At 55.8% G+C, this 15,786-nt stretch overlaps 2 protein-coding genes across 2 annotated transcripts; one reads left to right on the top strand and one right to left on the bottom strand.

Moving 5' to 3' along the window:
* The first annotated feature begins 445 nt into the window (after nt 1–445).
* Nucleotides 446–3,042, top strand: NKX6-3 (NK6 homeobox 3). The gene is made up of 3 exons (XM_032997482.2): nt 446–994; nt 2,045–2,214; nt 2,291–3,042. The coding sequence occupies exons 1-3, from the start codon at nt 613–615 to the stop codon at nt 2,519–2,521; spliced, it is 783 nt and encodes a 260-aa protein (XP_032853373.2). The 5' UTR covers nt 446–612; the 3' UTR covers nt 2,522–3,042.
* A 4,783-nt stretch (nt 3,043–7,825) lies between these two features.
* On the bottom strand, nt 7,826–15,241 carry GPAT4 (glycerol-3-phosphate acyltransferase 4). The gene is made up of 12 exons (XM_009969856.3): nt 15,074–15,241; nt 12,191–12,260; nt 11,558–11,855; nt 11,301–11,375; nt 10,874–10,963; nt 10,663–10,756; nt 10,056–10,171; nt 9,772–9,827; nt 9,354–9,439; nt 8,988–9,116; nt 8,827–8,906; nt 7,826–8,207 (listed from the first exon to the last, which is right to left on the bottom strand). Exons 1-12 carry the CDS (start codon nt 15,236–15,238, stop codon nt 8,099–8,101), a joined length of 1,368 nt encoding a protein of 455 aa, XP_009968158.2. The 5' UTR covers nt 15,239–15,241; the 3' UTR covers nt 7,826–8,098.
* Nucleotides 15,242–15,786: the final 545 nt, after the last annotated feature.

Raw genomic sequence — 15,786 nt, 5'->3', positions numbered from 1 at the left:
CCCCACCCCACCCCACCCCACCCCACCCCACCCCACCCCACCCCACCCCACCCCACCCCACCCCACCCCACCCCACCCCACCCCACCCCACCCCACCCCACCCCACCCCACCCCACCCCACCCCACCCCACCCCACCCCACCCCACCCCACCCCATCCCACCCCACCCCATCCCATCCCATCCCACCCCACCCCACCCCACCCCGTTACCTCCCCGCCGCTCCCGCCGCGTCCCCCCGCCGCCGGCTTTCAAAGCGCAATTTGTCTGGGCCGGGCCAATCGCGCGCGGGCCGTGCGGCGCAGCCAATGGCGGCCGAGGCCGCGGAGCGCCGGCCAATGGGCGCGGCCGCCCGCGGCCGCCCGGCCAATGGGCGCCCGGTATTCTAATGCACCTCGTCTTTATCAGAGAAATGTTGGCTCTCGCCAAGCCCAAGTTGAGTGTCCGGAGCTGGAGCCGCTCGGCGGGGTCAGCCGGGGCCGCCTGCCCGGGCCCCGCCCCCCGCCCCAGGGACCCCCGGGGGCCAGGGCCCGGTAGCCCCCGGGCTGGTGGCGATGGGCCGGCTGTCGCACCCGCGGCGAGCGGGGCTCTGAGGGCCGCCTCGGCGACGGAGCCATGGACGCCAACCTGCCAGGCACCTTCCTGCTCAACGGCCCCTCGCTCGGCCCCTTCCCCGAGGCCAAGGCGCCCGTCTGCCAGTACTCGGTGCAGAGCTCCTTCTACAAGCTGGGCCCCCCCGGGCTCGGCGCCCAGCTGGCTGCCGGCACCCCACACGGCATCTCCGACATCCTCGGCCGGCCCGCGGCAGCGCCGAACAGCAGCCTCCTCCCTGGCTACCCCCACGCGGGTGGATTTAACGGACTGAGCTCCCCCGGGGTCTATTACGGGGCGCAGGTGGGGGCCCTCCCCAAGGCTGGTGGCGAGTACCTGCCGCGGGGCCGGAGCTGCTGGGCAGAGGCGGCCCCGGACTGGCGGGGCGGCCGGCAGTGCAGTGGCCGTAAGTACAGTGGGGCTGGGACGGGTGGCTGGTGGGTGGGTGCTGCCGGTGGTGGGTGTCCCACGGAGCCCCGACCTGTTGTCATCGGGGCGGCTGCCCAGGCTGCATCGTCTTCGTCTCCCTGGGCAAGCACGGCTGGTCGCCCGGCAGGCTGCCCTGGGATGGTGGGAACGGCCCCGGCTCCAGAGCTGCCGGACCTCCACTTGCGGCAGAGGCTTCAGCTCAAGAGCCGGGGAAGCTCCAATGGCAGAGACTAACTCTGACAGCCCCCAGGCAAGCACGGCTGGCAAGGACAAGCAGAGCCCACTGTCCCGGAGATCCCTCATCCCTCTGGCAGCCTCACTGGGATCGCTGCCTGGCCCAGCTCGGGGCAGAGACAGGCGGGATGGCCAGCCCCGGGCTGGCAGCACTGCCTGCCTGGTGGTGAGCTGGCAGGGGGATTGCAGAGCATGTTGCTGCTGTGCCAGAGGGTGGGTGGGATGTGCGCACCCACTGTCCTGTGGGAGCCTTGGGAGGCTCTGGGCCAGGGGCTGGATGAAGCTGCTTGGCACCAGCAGCCGTGGTCCCCTTTCCCCCCCCGTCTCCAGGTAATGCTCCTGGAGCAGACAGGTCAGGCAGCTCACCTGTCTGCTCCCAGCACAGCTACGAGCTGACCAACTCTGCCTGCCTTCCAGTCATGCATTCTGCAAGGTATAGGGTGTGGGGGCACAGTGGTCCCGGTGCTGCGTGGTTCTGGGGTCATACACTGCTGCTAACTACCCTTCCTCTCTCAGCACAACAAATGACCGCTGTCCCCGAGTGGGAGCTGCATAGCCCAGCTCTGGCTCTATGGGGCCTGCACAGAGGGCAGCTCAGCCCTCCTGGTATGAGGCGGAAGCCTTGAAGCCAGAATGCAGCTTCAATTTGGAGGGGAGCCAGCGCGGAGGGACTCTGTGGGTGCTGAGGGCTGGCGGGCGTGCTGGTGCGGTGTGCAGGAAGGGGAGAGCTGCCCAGAGCCGTGCACTGAAAAGAGCCCAGGTGCTCACCCTCCTCCCTCCTTCTCTCCCGCAGCCCCTGCTCACCTGGCCGACAGCATCCACAAGAAGAAGCACACGCGCCCAACCTTCACGGGGCACCAGATCTTCGCTCTGGAGAAGACTTTTGAGCAGACCAAGTACCTGGCGGGTCCGGAGAGAGCACGGCTGGCCTATTCCCTTGGCATGACCGAGTCCCAGGTGAAGGTGAGTGTTGGTCCCCACGTGGCACAGGGTGTGTGGCATGGTGGCTGCTCACCGAGCCGGGCCCATGGGGCGGCAGGTCTGGTTCCAGAACCGACGGACCAAATGGAGGAAGAAGAGCGCCCTGGAGCCCTCCTCGTCCTCGCAGCGGGCGGGGGGCTCTGGCGGAGAGCGGGCAGCCTCTGAGACCGAGGACGACGAGTACAACAAGCCCCTGGACCCCGACTCAGATGACGAGAAGATCCGGCTGCTGCTGAGGAAGCACCGTGCAGCCTTCTCAGTGCTGGGCTTGGGCTCGCACAGCGGCTGAGTGCCAGCACAGCCTGCCCCTCCAGGCTATGGGGCACCGGGGCCAGCCGCCTGCTTCCTGCCAGGGGGGTGACCCCGCAGCAGATGCCTGGCTGTGGGGATGGAGCGGCTGCTGCCCCACTCCTGGGGGCTCCTGCCCAGGGATCATGGCTGGTGGGGCTGGGAGCAGCACGTGTGGGCAGCACCAGGCACAGCTGTGCTGTCAGCATTGATGAAATAAAGGTCCCAGCCCCAGCCAGGTCCCAGAGCTTGCTTCGTGGGCGTGCGGTCCAGCGTGCCCTGGTGAGGCTGAGCCAGCACATATGGGTCAGGGTCTGCGTGCCAGGCAGGGGAAGGGGCCGTGGCTGTGGTGCTGTGTGTGGGGCAGGAAGAGCCCACGGGAGCGGGGCAGCCCTGGGGACATTTCCGAGGGTTTTCCCCGGTTTGGGTGTGCACCGGCAGCAAGAGGTGCTGGTTCAAAAGTCAATTGTTGGGGCCTCTTGTTGGAACCTCTTAGCAGCAAATAAATATAATTTATCTTAATGGTGTGAGTGAGAGCCCATTCACCTGTCGGGGCTGCAGGATTGATGTGGCATCAATAGCCCTGGTGTGTTTACCTGCCAGCCTGGTGGGGCCCCCCCCTCCCCCCCGTGCTGCACCCCCGATCAGTGGGGGCTGTGCGTACGCACATGTGTGTGCACGTGGGTCTGCACACTCCCTGCTCTGGCACCTTGCACACCAGTGGTGGGTGACACAGAGGGCTGTCTGGCCCCAGCCACTCGGGATGCCAGAGGGACTCCTGCTCGCCCAGGCACACTGCTGGGGCCCGGCAGGCTGCTCAGCCGGGAGCCAGCTAAGTGCCAGCCAGGTGTGAGCAAACAGACCGGCCGCGTCTTAGGAGGAAATCGATAGGAGATAAGGTGCTGCCGGCCCATCATATACTGATTAGCAGCATGGCACAGGCACAGCGGAGGTGCTGGGGGCTGCAACGCAAGCTGCCCTCCCCTGCAGCTGCAGGCGGCATCTGAGGTCAGGCCACGTCCAGCCCTGGGGATGGCTGAAGCCCCCGCAGCACAGGGGTTTTGCAGTGGCCCTGAGTACCGGCCTTGTGCCATGGAGCCGTGGTGTGGGGCTGCAGCCTGTCACTGTGCAACTTGTGTGCCCTGGCTGCAAGGCCCACGTTTGGCTCCACGTCCTCTCCAGCCTGTCACTTTCTGCCACATGCTGGGCTGGGGGGCCCTTTGCAGGGAGCCCTGACCCCTTGGCAATGTTTTCCCAGGGCTTAGGGAAGACTGGTTCCCCCCCGCCTACAGGTCCCCGTCCAGACCCACAGTGAGTGTGGGGCTCATAATGCCTCCCCCACAGCCACGCAGCCCCTCTGCTGCCTCGACGGGACAAATGCCGGTAGGTGGCAGAGCCAGTGAACCCTTTGGAGGATGCGGGAGGCTGGGTCCCACAGGCAGCACGGTGCTGGGGGGAGGCTGTGCACCCCACGCACCCCGGGCCCTGTGGCAGGACGGGCAGAGCCACGTCACCATCTGTGGGCAGAGCCAGTTCTTGGCAGGAGCAGGCTCTGCACAGTGGGAGAAGTGAGGGGCTGCTGTCGGGATATTTTTTTGACATTTTCTAAGCTGCCCAGCGTGGCTGACAATTTTTAATGTACTAACTGCCTGGTCCAGTGAGCTGATTAATTGGTGCTGTGGAAATCAATACAAAACAGAAAATTAAAACAATTTTAAAGTGATTAAGTAGTTTAACACCTGTCTGATGCCACGTCAGGGCTGGGAGACAAATAAAGCAGGTGGCAAAGGGCCTGCTGCAGCCGGGGAGAGTGACAAATTGCAGCCGCAGCCTGGCTGCCCTGTGCATCCCCGCCGCCGGGCAGGTCCCCCGAGCAGTGCTGCTCTGCGCAGGGCCCCAGAGCGGCGGCCAGGACCCCCCTCCTCTCCCGCCTGCTCTGCCCACCGCGGCTCCTGCTTCCCTGCAAGCAGCACTGGCCGCGCGCTGCCGCGACTTGCTGCAGCACAGCGGTCCTCTGCCAGCGCTGGGGTCTCGACAGGGCACGTGGAGCCTGGGCAATGGGGAGCACCAGCTCTGCCCGCCCCGAACGTGCCTCGTGCCCGGCGGCTGGGGCCTGAGCAGCCCTGGGGGACGCAGGCAGGGCTCCCACTGAGCACGCAGCGCTGGGGCCGGCTGCTCCGGGGGCGTGGGGGTGCGAGCGCAGGCAGGGCAGCCTGGCAGGCAGATGGATGGCAGCTCCGCTTCAATTCTGCATCCCTTTTCTCCCAGACAAACCCCGTCGGATTTTCATAAATCAAAGCGCCACACTGTTTAATAAAAATTTATTGACTTACAAGTGATTATTTATCAAAAGGCCATTAATAGCGGCTCTGGGAATGATGTGCTACTGGGTGGTGCGTGGAGACTAATAGCAAATCAATGCCAGCATCCGGGTAGAATGCATATGAGGGCCTCCGGCCCCAGCGGGCTGCATGGCTGCTGCAGCCAGAGCCAGCAGCCCCTACCCCACGGGCCGCCCAGCGCTCCCCCTGGTTATTTATCGCTTACAAATGAAATGATCGATACTTTTAATCTAGAGCTAAATTTATTAACTTTCTCATCGGAGAGAGACATATTGACTGGGGGCATGGAGAAGGGGGAGCCAAAGAAAGATGGATGTGTGCCTCCTAACCTGTCCAGCCAGCTCCCTGCCTGCTGCAGAGGATCCTGGCAGTAGCGGGGCTGCTGGGGCTGGTCCCAGAGCACGGTGGGGTGGTTGGAGGTCCCGCAGAGCTGGGGAGGTGTGCAGGCAGGGGAGGGCTCCTGCGCGTCACCGCAGCCCCTGCAACAAGGGCCAGGGGAGCAAGCTGTGGGCAGAAGACTTGCGGGCACCCGCAGCCAGGTCGGAGCCCCCCGGGTGTGCCGCTGCAGGCTCCGGAGCGCCTGTGAGGTCTGCCCCGGGGAAAGCTTGCAGGGGCTGTGCACCAGCGTTTGCATGGCCTGAAGGCGAACGCTTTGCAAGCCTTGGGGCCAGAGCAGCAGAGCTGCTGGGGCTGGACCAGGCCATCACCCCGGCCAGAGGCTGCCAGGGCTGCAATAGCTGTCTGGGCAAGCATATGGCTTGAGCAGGAACTGGGGCAAATACAGCTTGTAAAATATTATCATTAAATGGTATAGGCAAGTACTACGGGGTAACACAGACCTGCTTGGTAACTAAAGCTTAACTATGCTATAGGTTAGCTCCCATAATACATATGCAATATTCAGCATTTCTTATACAACTAAAAGATGATGGTCAAAACCCTCTGCATAACTGTAACAACTGCCAAGTAGATAAAGGTTGTACTTTTTTTTTTTTTTCTTTAAGTAATACAGCAACAGCCGTATCAGTTAACAGACACAGATGGAGGATCAGTGAACTGGTGTTAGGAGCTGTGCCTAGTAAGACCCTTAAGGCCATTATAAACTCCTAATGAGAGAGGGGTCCTAGCCTGGGTAACTGAGATAACTATTAATAATGAGCAGTCGTTTTGTCCTCTATTGGTAGCACAGGAGCATAGGCAAAACACTTCAACCCTGTAGCTGTTGTTAACTATCTCCTGCGTGGCTTCAGCTGCATTTGTTTTGTTATCTTAGGTGAAAAGATACCAGGCTTTGTTTCTTCTTTTTTTCCCCCAGATCAATTGCCATAGCTGAAGTTGGGCAGAAGAGGAGAGTACGAAATTGGGGTAACAGTGGAAAGCGTGGGGCCAGTAAGGGTGCTGCCATCACCAAACAAGAGCCTGGTTTCTCTTGGTGAGGCTGGACATTGGTGGTGATCATATAACTGATCGCGGATAGTTAAATGCAATGTTTGGGTAGGTAGCGTGTCTCTGTGTGCATGTTTATAAGGAATCATATTTTGAGCAGTGCAAGTAGCAAAGGTAAATCAATTCAGTACAGAAATATTTCCCATAACTGTACGTTAACAATTATATGCTATTCAGTGTAGCTTTACATCACTGCAAGGAAGACTGTGCCCTCTCAGGTATTGTCTGGGAACAGTTCAGTTTGTTTGTGCGTAAGCTGATGGTCCTTGGGTAGGTGGAAAATAGCACACCATGGAGAATGGAGTTCCTCAAATACGAGGACAAGTTGTGCATACCCTGCTTGCACGTTGTCTGTGTACCTGACCCAAAAGGAGGGTTTGAAGCCATGAAAAAATGCAAAGCAGGGGGGCTGCAGAGAACGGAATAATCTAAGTGAGGATATGTGCATTATATCTCTTGCGAAAGGTTAGGGATTTTCTGGACTCTCTTTGTTGCTTTTTTTTCCCTGTCTCTCCTTCTTGATATAATGGTGTTTTACCCAAATAAAACCAAGCAGGAAGCAAACTACCTTGAATCCTTGTTGGTAGCTAGTGCAGTGAAATTCAAATTTAAGGACACTTATGCAGAATAGCTGTCTTGACCTGGGGAGCAGCAGATGCACTCCTCCAACAAATAACACTTGGGGTACAAAGGAGGCACTTAAGTCTTGCCTTTGCCAGTGCTCTAGAAAATGCAAGCAGGTTTCTGCAGGCAGCAGTGAAACGGCATTTGCGTGTAAGAGCAGGCAGAGGACCCAATGAAAGTGCTGCTTTATGGGGACATAAGGAAAATTGGAAGTACATGGGATGAATGCTCAAATGCAAGTTGTTTTACTGAATAATATACTTGCAGAGCTGAAATGGAAAGGGGGTACCACCTCCAGCACAAGATTTCCATTTCCTTGCAAAAAGCTTGAGATTATGTATGTGCATATTGGTGCATAACGAGATCAGATCCCACTGTTTCCCTCAGGAGACATTTAAAAGGGGTCTCCTGCCCCAGCCATGGAGTCTCAGCCTCTCCCACCCACCACGGGCTCCCACCATAGCATATATGGATTCCTCAAGAGCCCCACCTACCACATCACTGACAACTGCCTGGCAACCTGCAGTTCCAGGGGATAAAGGGAGACTTCCAAGGAGGATGGTCCTCACTGCTTGAGGAACCCCAGCAAAGAGGTTGTTACTCAGGTGCTAGAGAAGACTCAGGCTATGACATGAGGGTGGTGAAAGGAAAAGGAAAGGTTTCTCCTTCTGGAAGTAAAGCTGGAAATGGCCTGGGAGACCACATACTGTTCATAAAGGGTTTATGCTGCAGACGTGAGGCACAGGCTCATGAAGACTCCCTTGGTTGTCAAGGCAGCTAATTTCAGTGCAGCTCACCAGCTTCTGTACCGTGGGAGACTTGCGACTGACACACATGCACATCAACACACCAGTCCTCCCCCTGGGCCTGTAAACACCATATGGAAGCGCACGACACCATAAGTGTTTCATTTAATATTGCCCCTGCAAGGGGCTTCACTGTAACAGTAACAAGAAGGCATCTTTGCCAAGAGCTTCCCAGGGCCTAAAGACTCTAGGCAGTAATAGTGCCTCCAGGAGAGAACGGCCAGAGGATGAAGCAGCAAGTCCAAGCAGCTCTGGAGTAGCCAAAGTCCAAAGATTCAGAGCTGCTTCAGACAAGCCCTGGCTCGTGCTGGAGGCAGAGGGCTCTGGCCAGGCCCATTAACAGTGCTGGAGGCAGAGGGCTCAGGAGCGGCTCCGGTCTTCATGGTTACCTACAATCATTTTGCTGTAGAGTTTCTGTTGCTCCTCCTTGAATGTGTCTTTCACCTTCTCCCTCTTCAGTCCTCCATCCCTGGGGAGAGAGTCATAACATCAGAGGAGCTGCAGGCATGCATTGTCCGAAACTTCAGCTGGGAATGCTCAGAGCAGGTCAGAGCTCCCACAACAGCCAGGCAGCTACACTTGTACGTTACGTTGCCAGGGCACACTGCAGACCAACTGTCCCCAAGGGGACTTACTTTCACACCTTGCTCTGACAAGAGCTGCACCCATGACCTGGCACTGTGCTCAGCACGGCAGCTCTGTCAGAAGTGTGAGCTGCTCTGACACCACTACAGTGGACTGTCTCCAGAGCCCCTCTGCCTCCCAGGCTCTGAAGATCTCAGTGCCTGAAAAAGGAAGTTCCCAAGCTCAACCTACTTTGCTCAGCAGCATCAAGCCAAAACCAGGGCATCCCAGTGTGAGCTGGAATCACAGAATGAAGCCCTGATGCCCAACACACACAGCAGAAGCAAAAACTTTGGTCTGTGCTGCAGAAGAGAAGTTTTGGAGGTCACAGGGAAGATGTATCTCCATTTCTCCATAGGCCTACTCTGCCCAACGCAAGACAGCTCTACAGCCCCCAGGCACATACTAGGACCCACGAACAAGGAACCCTGGCACCAGGAAGAGAAAAGCCTGCCTGGACTCACCAGAGCAGATCCACAAGGCCCCCCTGCCTGGCAATGGCTGACTTCACTCGATTGGCAAACTGGACAGCATCCTCTTCAGGCTGTGGCAAAATAACACTGTTCAGCAGGAGCCAAGGGCCAAACAGGTAGCAGATCAGATAGGCCAGGTTCACCTTACTTACCTGTCTGGTCATTGGGGGCAAGTACCAGACACTGCAGACAATGGCCCAGCTGGTCATCATCCTAAGGAGGTAGGTTACCATGCCATACTTGCTGCTGTTCCAAAAGGCATCGCCAAACTGCGGGTCATACTACAGCGGCAGAAGAGCTCATGAAAGTCAGGCAGCGGCTGCAACCTCCCTGAAGCTCCAAGTTCCACCCCAAGCCCAGGCACATGCCAGCCCTCCCAAAGCACTACACAGAGTGACCTCAGCTGCCCCACGCCCACAGACCAGGCTGTTGGCCCAACAAAGCCAAGACTGGGCTGCCAAGACTGAGCTCTCACACAGAGGGCTACTTGTGCTGTAAGAATGTTTGCCTTCTCATACCTTGATGGCTACAGGGTAAACTGTGGCTCCGATTTCAAAGCTCCCCTTTTTGAACATCATCACAGACGTATTGTTGATGCAGGTTCCTGTAAGAGGCAAGCAGTCTGCTCAACTTCCCTTTGCAAGCCAGTTCAGAAGTCTAAGCTATACACCTAAGGTCCAGGCTGCAGGCACCCAGCAAGTGCCCCCTAACACTCACTCTAAACCCTGTTCTCTGTGGGCACAGGATGTGTCACCGGGACACCATATATCTGACTTCCACATTCTGGATTCAGTCAGCTTTAAAGATGCAATGTTCCCTTTGTCACCATGAGGGGTCTCAAGGCCCTTGTCTGCACAAGGGAAGGCACAGAGATGTGCTGCTGTCACAGTGTGCCCTCTCCACCAGCTGCTTGTCTGGCCTTGCTTCACAACTCACCTTCCGGAAAGATAAGAATAGGCAGTTTACTCTTGTCCTGGACATGCTCTGTCAGCCTGAACAAAAAGAGTGTCACCAATTAGCACAGGGCACAGAAGCTATCACTAGCAATCTACACAGCATGCAGTCCTTATCCTGCAGTCACTGGGGACTATCTGGGCGCCATCAACAGTGGCACAGTCCCCCCCGCTGGAGGCAAGGCAGAGTCCTCACCCAAGGGAAGTGGGCAGCCCCCCTCCTTTCCCAGCCTCCAGACTTCCCCCTGCAGCTAGCAACTGCCACACCTTTTGGCGACAAGGTGACGATCTTTGACCTCAGAGCGTTCAAACCAGACATGGGGGCAAGCTTTCACCATGGCTCTCTGAATCACACCCATGAGCCCTCCGTGGATCTGACCCACCTGAATGGGACAAGAAGGCACAAGTTACCAGACCTGGTGACACAAGAAGACCAAGGCAGCTCTTAGCTTCACAGACAAGTTAAGGTTCATCTTTCTACCCCTGCCCTGGAAAGGCTGAAAGGAAAAATCCCAGGCTCTGACTGGAAGGACAGCTGTAGCAAGCCCCAAGTGCTTTCCACATTGCAAGAAGTCCAGCTGGGGAAGTGCTTTGCTCTCCCATGGATAGAAAACCCCAGAGCTCTACTTGCAAAGCAGTGCCCAGAGACCCCGGGTGCCCTGAGTCCCAGACCAAGCTTGATGGAAAGCCATGAACAACAGGGTATCTGTGCACAGGGGTGGAGAGTGCCCTGCAGTGTCATGTAAGGAAAAGTTCTGCATGCTCAGAATCCTCTTGCTGCCTACTCCTTGTCCCATGCAATATGCTCGCTGCACCCACCACACATGCAGCCAGGCCTTGGTGGACAGAACTGGGACTGGGGTGCAGACCTTACCATCGCATAGTAACCGTCACTGGCCAGGATGATCACATCAATGGGAGATGTGTGATTGGCCACACAGATGCCTCCATTTCGGGGTCTGTTTTCTCTAAATGCAAAACAAAGGCAGTGATGAGGACAGAGGAACAAAGTGTGAGGCCTGCAAGAGGCACGGCATGGAGAAGCTAGTGGGAGGGGACATCCTGCAGAGACAGGGCCTCCTTACCGGTCATGGTAGGTGATGATGGCTGTGAGGGCACGCACACAGATCCGGTAACACATCAGATGGACATGCTTGCTCAGGAACTCCTTACACCTGCAGCCCAGGACAGAGACCATCACCCCCCAGTTCTACAATCTCTATGACCAGTGATTCTTAACACACGAGAACCAAACTTTGGCCTTTGTTTTTTTCTGTTCTTATTCCTTTCAGAGCCCAGGGCTGAGTGCTCTGCCACAAGTTTACTGTTCACATCTAGGCCCTTTGTTTAAAATTACAGGGTGTCTGTTCCTGAGAAGCTACAGATGTCACAACCACCTGCCTTGTCTGCAGCAGGCAGAACAGACAGGCCTTGCAGGACAACTTCAGGATTATCAGGTCTTAAACTGCACAGGGGGCTTGCCATCCCCTCTTCCCTCAGAGTCGAACTCACCTTCCATTTGGCAAATATCCCACCACTGTAGTACCAGTCACCAACAAACTGATGCCAGTAAACGCCAGGGCTATCCTGCAAAAAGAGGGAAGCTACATGCTAGAAAAGTCAGGCCACAGGCCCTATTCATCAAGTAGCCTGTCTCTCCCGATTATGTTGAACAGAGTCTGTGGGGCTGGGGGACCAGCTGCCCCTGGTGCAGTGGGAACAGGCCATCAGCATCATCTTGGCAGGCAGGCTGCTGCAGCAGCACTCACCTGAGGGGCAGAAGGAAGCAGTAGCGGATGAGCACACCCAGTCCCCAGAGTACAGTGAGGCGCAGACTGATGTACTGGAAGTTGTAGTTGGTCCTGCTGAGCAGGTTCCAGGACTCCAGCTCTTCAGCTGAGAACCTCTTGGTCACTTCATCGTCCATGATGGTCTCGATGCCTTTGCGGCAGAAATAGAAGATATCTGAGAGCTCAAACTCAGGGGTGTCCAGGGCTTTGCCGCTGCCACTCCGGCGGATCTCCTTGATCTCCTCTTCCAGTGATGTTGGCTCCTTTGCAATGATACCTGCAGCGTGCCACAGGCAGCTCTGAGCAAAGTGCAACTTGCCCGCTCAAAGACAGCTGAGAGCCAGGGCCCCTACTCGCCTGCCCTCCACCGGACCGCCTTCCTATCTCCAGTCCAGACAGGCATAAACCAGTCCTACCAGCTATCTAGAAATTAAGCACTCCCTGGGTGCCTCCCTACTCTTCCTCACAAAATGGACCTCTCCATAGCTCTTTCCAATCCATCTACATGGAAAAGGCTTCCCAGCATACCTCAGCTGCTCAGAGACACCATATTTACCCCATCTTCCCAAAAGAATTTTGAACTTCATATGTACAGGCAGGGCAGGATCTTACCATTGACATAGGGCTTGTATAACGTATGGTTCTTCTCCTTGGCACCACGCTCTATTCTCAGTGTCGCCCACTGCAAGAGACACACATGACAAGCAAGATTTTCAAGACCTGTAGCTCTGCTTCATACAACTCCTGTTTTACAGTCACTTTCAGGGAAGACTATGGTTAAGGGGAGAAGATGGGGCTAAAGCAGGAGGCTTCTGTACAGAACTGAAAGAATGAGTGATGAACACAACTGAACTGAGGTAGAAGCAGAGACTAGCCTGGGAAGAACATTTTTACAGCAGAGATCTGCCTCCAATGGGACAAGAGGACTGGTGGGGAGGTGACTAGCACAGGCGCAGGACAGCCATGATGTGCACATGTCTGTGTGCCACTCTGCAGAGCAGAGCCCCAGCGGGAAGCAGGGAGTGCCAGGAGGAAGAAGAATGCTCAGTGATGGGAGGGCACAGCAAGGTTTTCTGCAGTCTCTGTGTCCCGTAGGCTCTGCTGCACCTGGCACGTGGTTGCCACTGCACAGCTTCTGGGTGGACCACGCATCCTGCTGAGGTGGTCTGCATCACAGCGCAGGAAGCCGATCATGGGACTGGTGCTATTTTTCAACCCTCATCTCTTCCACGCTCAAAGCAAAGACTGTGTTTCCAGGCTGTTGCTGAAAACATCAGGCTGGTGACGGGATGGAATCCTTCCCTCTCTGATTCAGCTAACAGCTGCTGCTGCTTCTCAGCCCACCGGTCAGTCCAAAACAGTAGCAGCAAGCACCCTCAGACAGCTCTGTGGCAACCTGCTGCCAAATCCCATGCCCAGACTATCACAGAAATCTCTCTCAGCTAATTCCCAAGGGCACCAGCAAAAACTGCAGGCTGGATTTCCGGCCAGTCTTCCTGCCTGCCCTCCAAGTAACCCTCTCAGACTCACACTCTTCTCCGTTATACAGGCCTGGGAGAAGAACCTTCTAAAGGAGGACTTGTGTACAACACGCTTATTGCTCCAGGCTAGCTGCTCCACCAGGGATCTGCAAAGAAGGGGAAGCTGTGGGTAACTCCTGGCATCCTGGTCTCAGCCCATGCCAGCATCAGATCAGGAAGCAGTGATGTAGGAATACTAATTGCATATGGAGTATCCAGTTCACCTAGCAGCCTCCTCTGCCAGCAGAAGGAACTGCAGAGTTGCAGAAGATTGACTAGACACTGCCATCCCAAGAGAAGTCAGCAGAGGAGCTCTGACCCAGCAGGCGCTGGGCAGCCTATGGAGAAGACATTCCTCACAAGCCCAGCATGCCTCTATCCCGACTGCGGCAGCAGAAAACCCAGACTCCCACCTGGGAAGCACCAGGCAGGTCTCCCTCAGCACCCACAGAGATGTGCAGCTGCCAGCCCAGGCCCCGCAGCTCTGCCTGTGTCACACAGGTTGACAGACTTGAACACTGCCCCTCTGGGCTGGGCTCGCAACACTGGCAGCTAGAGCTGGGAGGATCTTTTGGGTAAGTAACGCTCCCCAAAAATACAGTTCCGAATGACCAAACCCAGTGAATGAATTTTCCACCAAATATGTGAGTGGTTGTGCTAGAGCATTCCTCCCTCCCACCGCAAAGAAAAAAGGTGAAATAGACTTCAAAGTCTTTTCAGAAAGTTTAAAAATTAAACACCAAAATAGGTGTTGAGATAAACATTCCTGAATTGTAGAAAGAAAAAAAAGAAAACAAGGTGAAAAGTTCCATTTCAGATAAACCATCTTCTTACTAATTTTTCCCCCTGGTTCAGTCACTAAATTTGAAGTCAGGTCTTCAGACATCTGTGTCAACAAAGCACCTCACAAAGCCCAGGGTCTTCCCATTCACATCTCAGGCTTTTGGGAGGACTCAGTTTAGAGCACTGAACACTGAAAGCTCCAGGGCTGCCTTCCCAAGCCAGCTAGTACAGAGATACTCCTGGGGAAGACCAGCCTTGTTCAAACAGCAGCAGCCGTACCACAAATCCTTTAGCAGCTTGAACTCCACGTTTAAGAGCCTAAAACCTCCCTATCAAGCACAGGGCACCCCTTTTCCTTTTGCTTGGGCTGCCAGGGCAGTGTGGAGTAGACTTTACCTACTAGGAGTTTGGCAAAAATTCTGGTCTCACCAGGGACTTGCCTCAAGGAGAGGTGTTGGCTGTTTGACAGCCCATAAAAAATTAGTCTGCCAAAGGCAGGCAAGAGAACAGCATGACCCCAAGCTGGAAAATTCCACTTGGCCTCTCTGTGCCAAAAGGGTCAGCAAAGGCTGCAGATCGTCCCAGAGGCTACAGGTCCAGACATGGCTGATGGGCTCAGCAGATAAGCAGGCAGCACTCTGGTACAGAAGGGTGTTGAGAGCTCTGGGTTCTGGCCACAGACCACTTGGGGCTTGCTGTACACAAAGTCCTGTCTTACCTCCTGCTTTTGCTTCATCCAAACATGTCCTGGAGAGGAGCAACCTGCTGACTGCAGTCTTGTCCCTCCCCATCACACCCTACACCCCTTTTGGCTTCTTTCCACATCGAGCTGTAACAGCACTCTGCCTTGCCTGGGACATTAACCCATCCAAGCACACACCTCCTCTCAGCACATCTACAGATCGTACTGTACTACTGCATGCTCACAGGCCACACCATCCTACTACTTTACTTGAAGATTTACTGGGTTAATTACAGGAAAAAAAACAGCCCACGAACAGAGATCTAGTAAACTGCATTTGGCTGAGATGACCCAAACAGGTCATATGGCACCAGCACGTCACCAACAAACCAACCTCCCATCCCAGTTATCTGCAGTGCCCTGCTGAGGTGCAAAAGCCTCTCTCTCCCCAGCACGACCACGCTTGGCAAGATCCCTGTAAACACAAAAAATTCTGAAAACATGACTTACCTGAAAAATCTTTAATAACGTTTTCATGTAAACCTTGCGAATGCCAAAGGAGACTCCAAAAATTGCTGGCACAATGATGAAAACCAGAAGCAGAGTGAAGAGGACAGTTATGGAAATGCCCAAGAGATTAACAACCAGGCTGTCAAAGGGGAGCAGAAGGAACATGGTGAAGGGCCCAGGCAAGGCTGGTGCCCTGCAGCCAGACAGAAGGGCTGCCCGCAGTGATTAACCGGTCCTCCTGTTATTCAGCAACAGTCTCAAACATGCACTGAGTCCGCAGCCTGCTCACAGACCCCATTCCAAAGTTCACATCCTTTTTGGGCTCTGCGAGAGAGGGAACGCAATAGGATCAGTGAGAGCTGTTGGGAAAACAAGCAAAGAGTCTGCCAGGATCCCAGGTAAGTTCAGACAGTGGGGGCGGAAGAGCTCAAAGAAGATGGAACACGCACACAGGTTCCTCCATGGGCGTGCAGCGGGCACTGCAGTGACACAACTGCATGAATGGATATCCTCCCAAGGCGCCGCTGAGCAAGTCCTGCTGTGGGGCAGCTTGTGAAGAGGCTGGCAGCAGAATCCCCTCCTGGCTGCTGACAGCATGCAGAGTCTCTTCACAGGGACAAGGTGGAGTCCATCCCTGAGCCTGCATTGGAGGAGATCGAGGGAGTTGGCACTTACAGGAGCCTACCGTATGTGGAGCTATTATTGTTCTTTCC

This window comes from Tyto alba, unplaced genomic scaffold (genome assembly GCF_018691265.1).
Source record: "Tyto alba isolate M040663 unplaced genomic scaffold, T.alba_DEE_v4.0 Super-Scaffold_34, whole genome shotgun sequence".
Classification (NCBI taxonomy): Eukaryota; Metazoa; Chordata; class Aves; order Strigiformes; family Tytonidae; genus Tyto; species Tyto alba.
The sequence above is the reverse complement of the archived record's forward strand: the minus strand, read 5'-3'. Positions and strand labels throughout refer to the sequence as shown.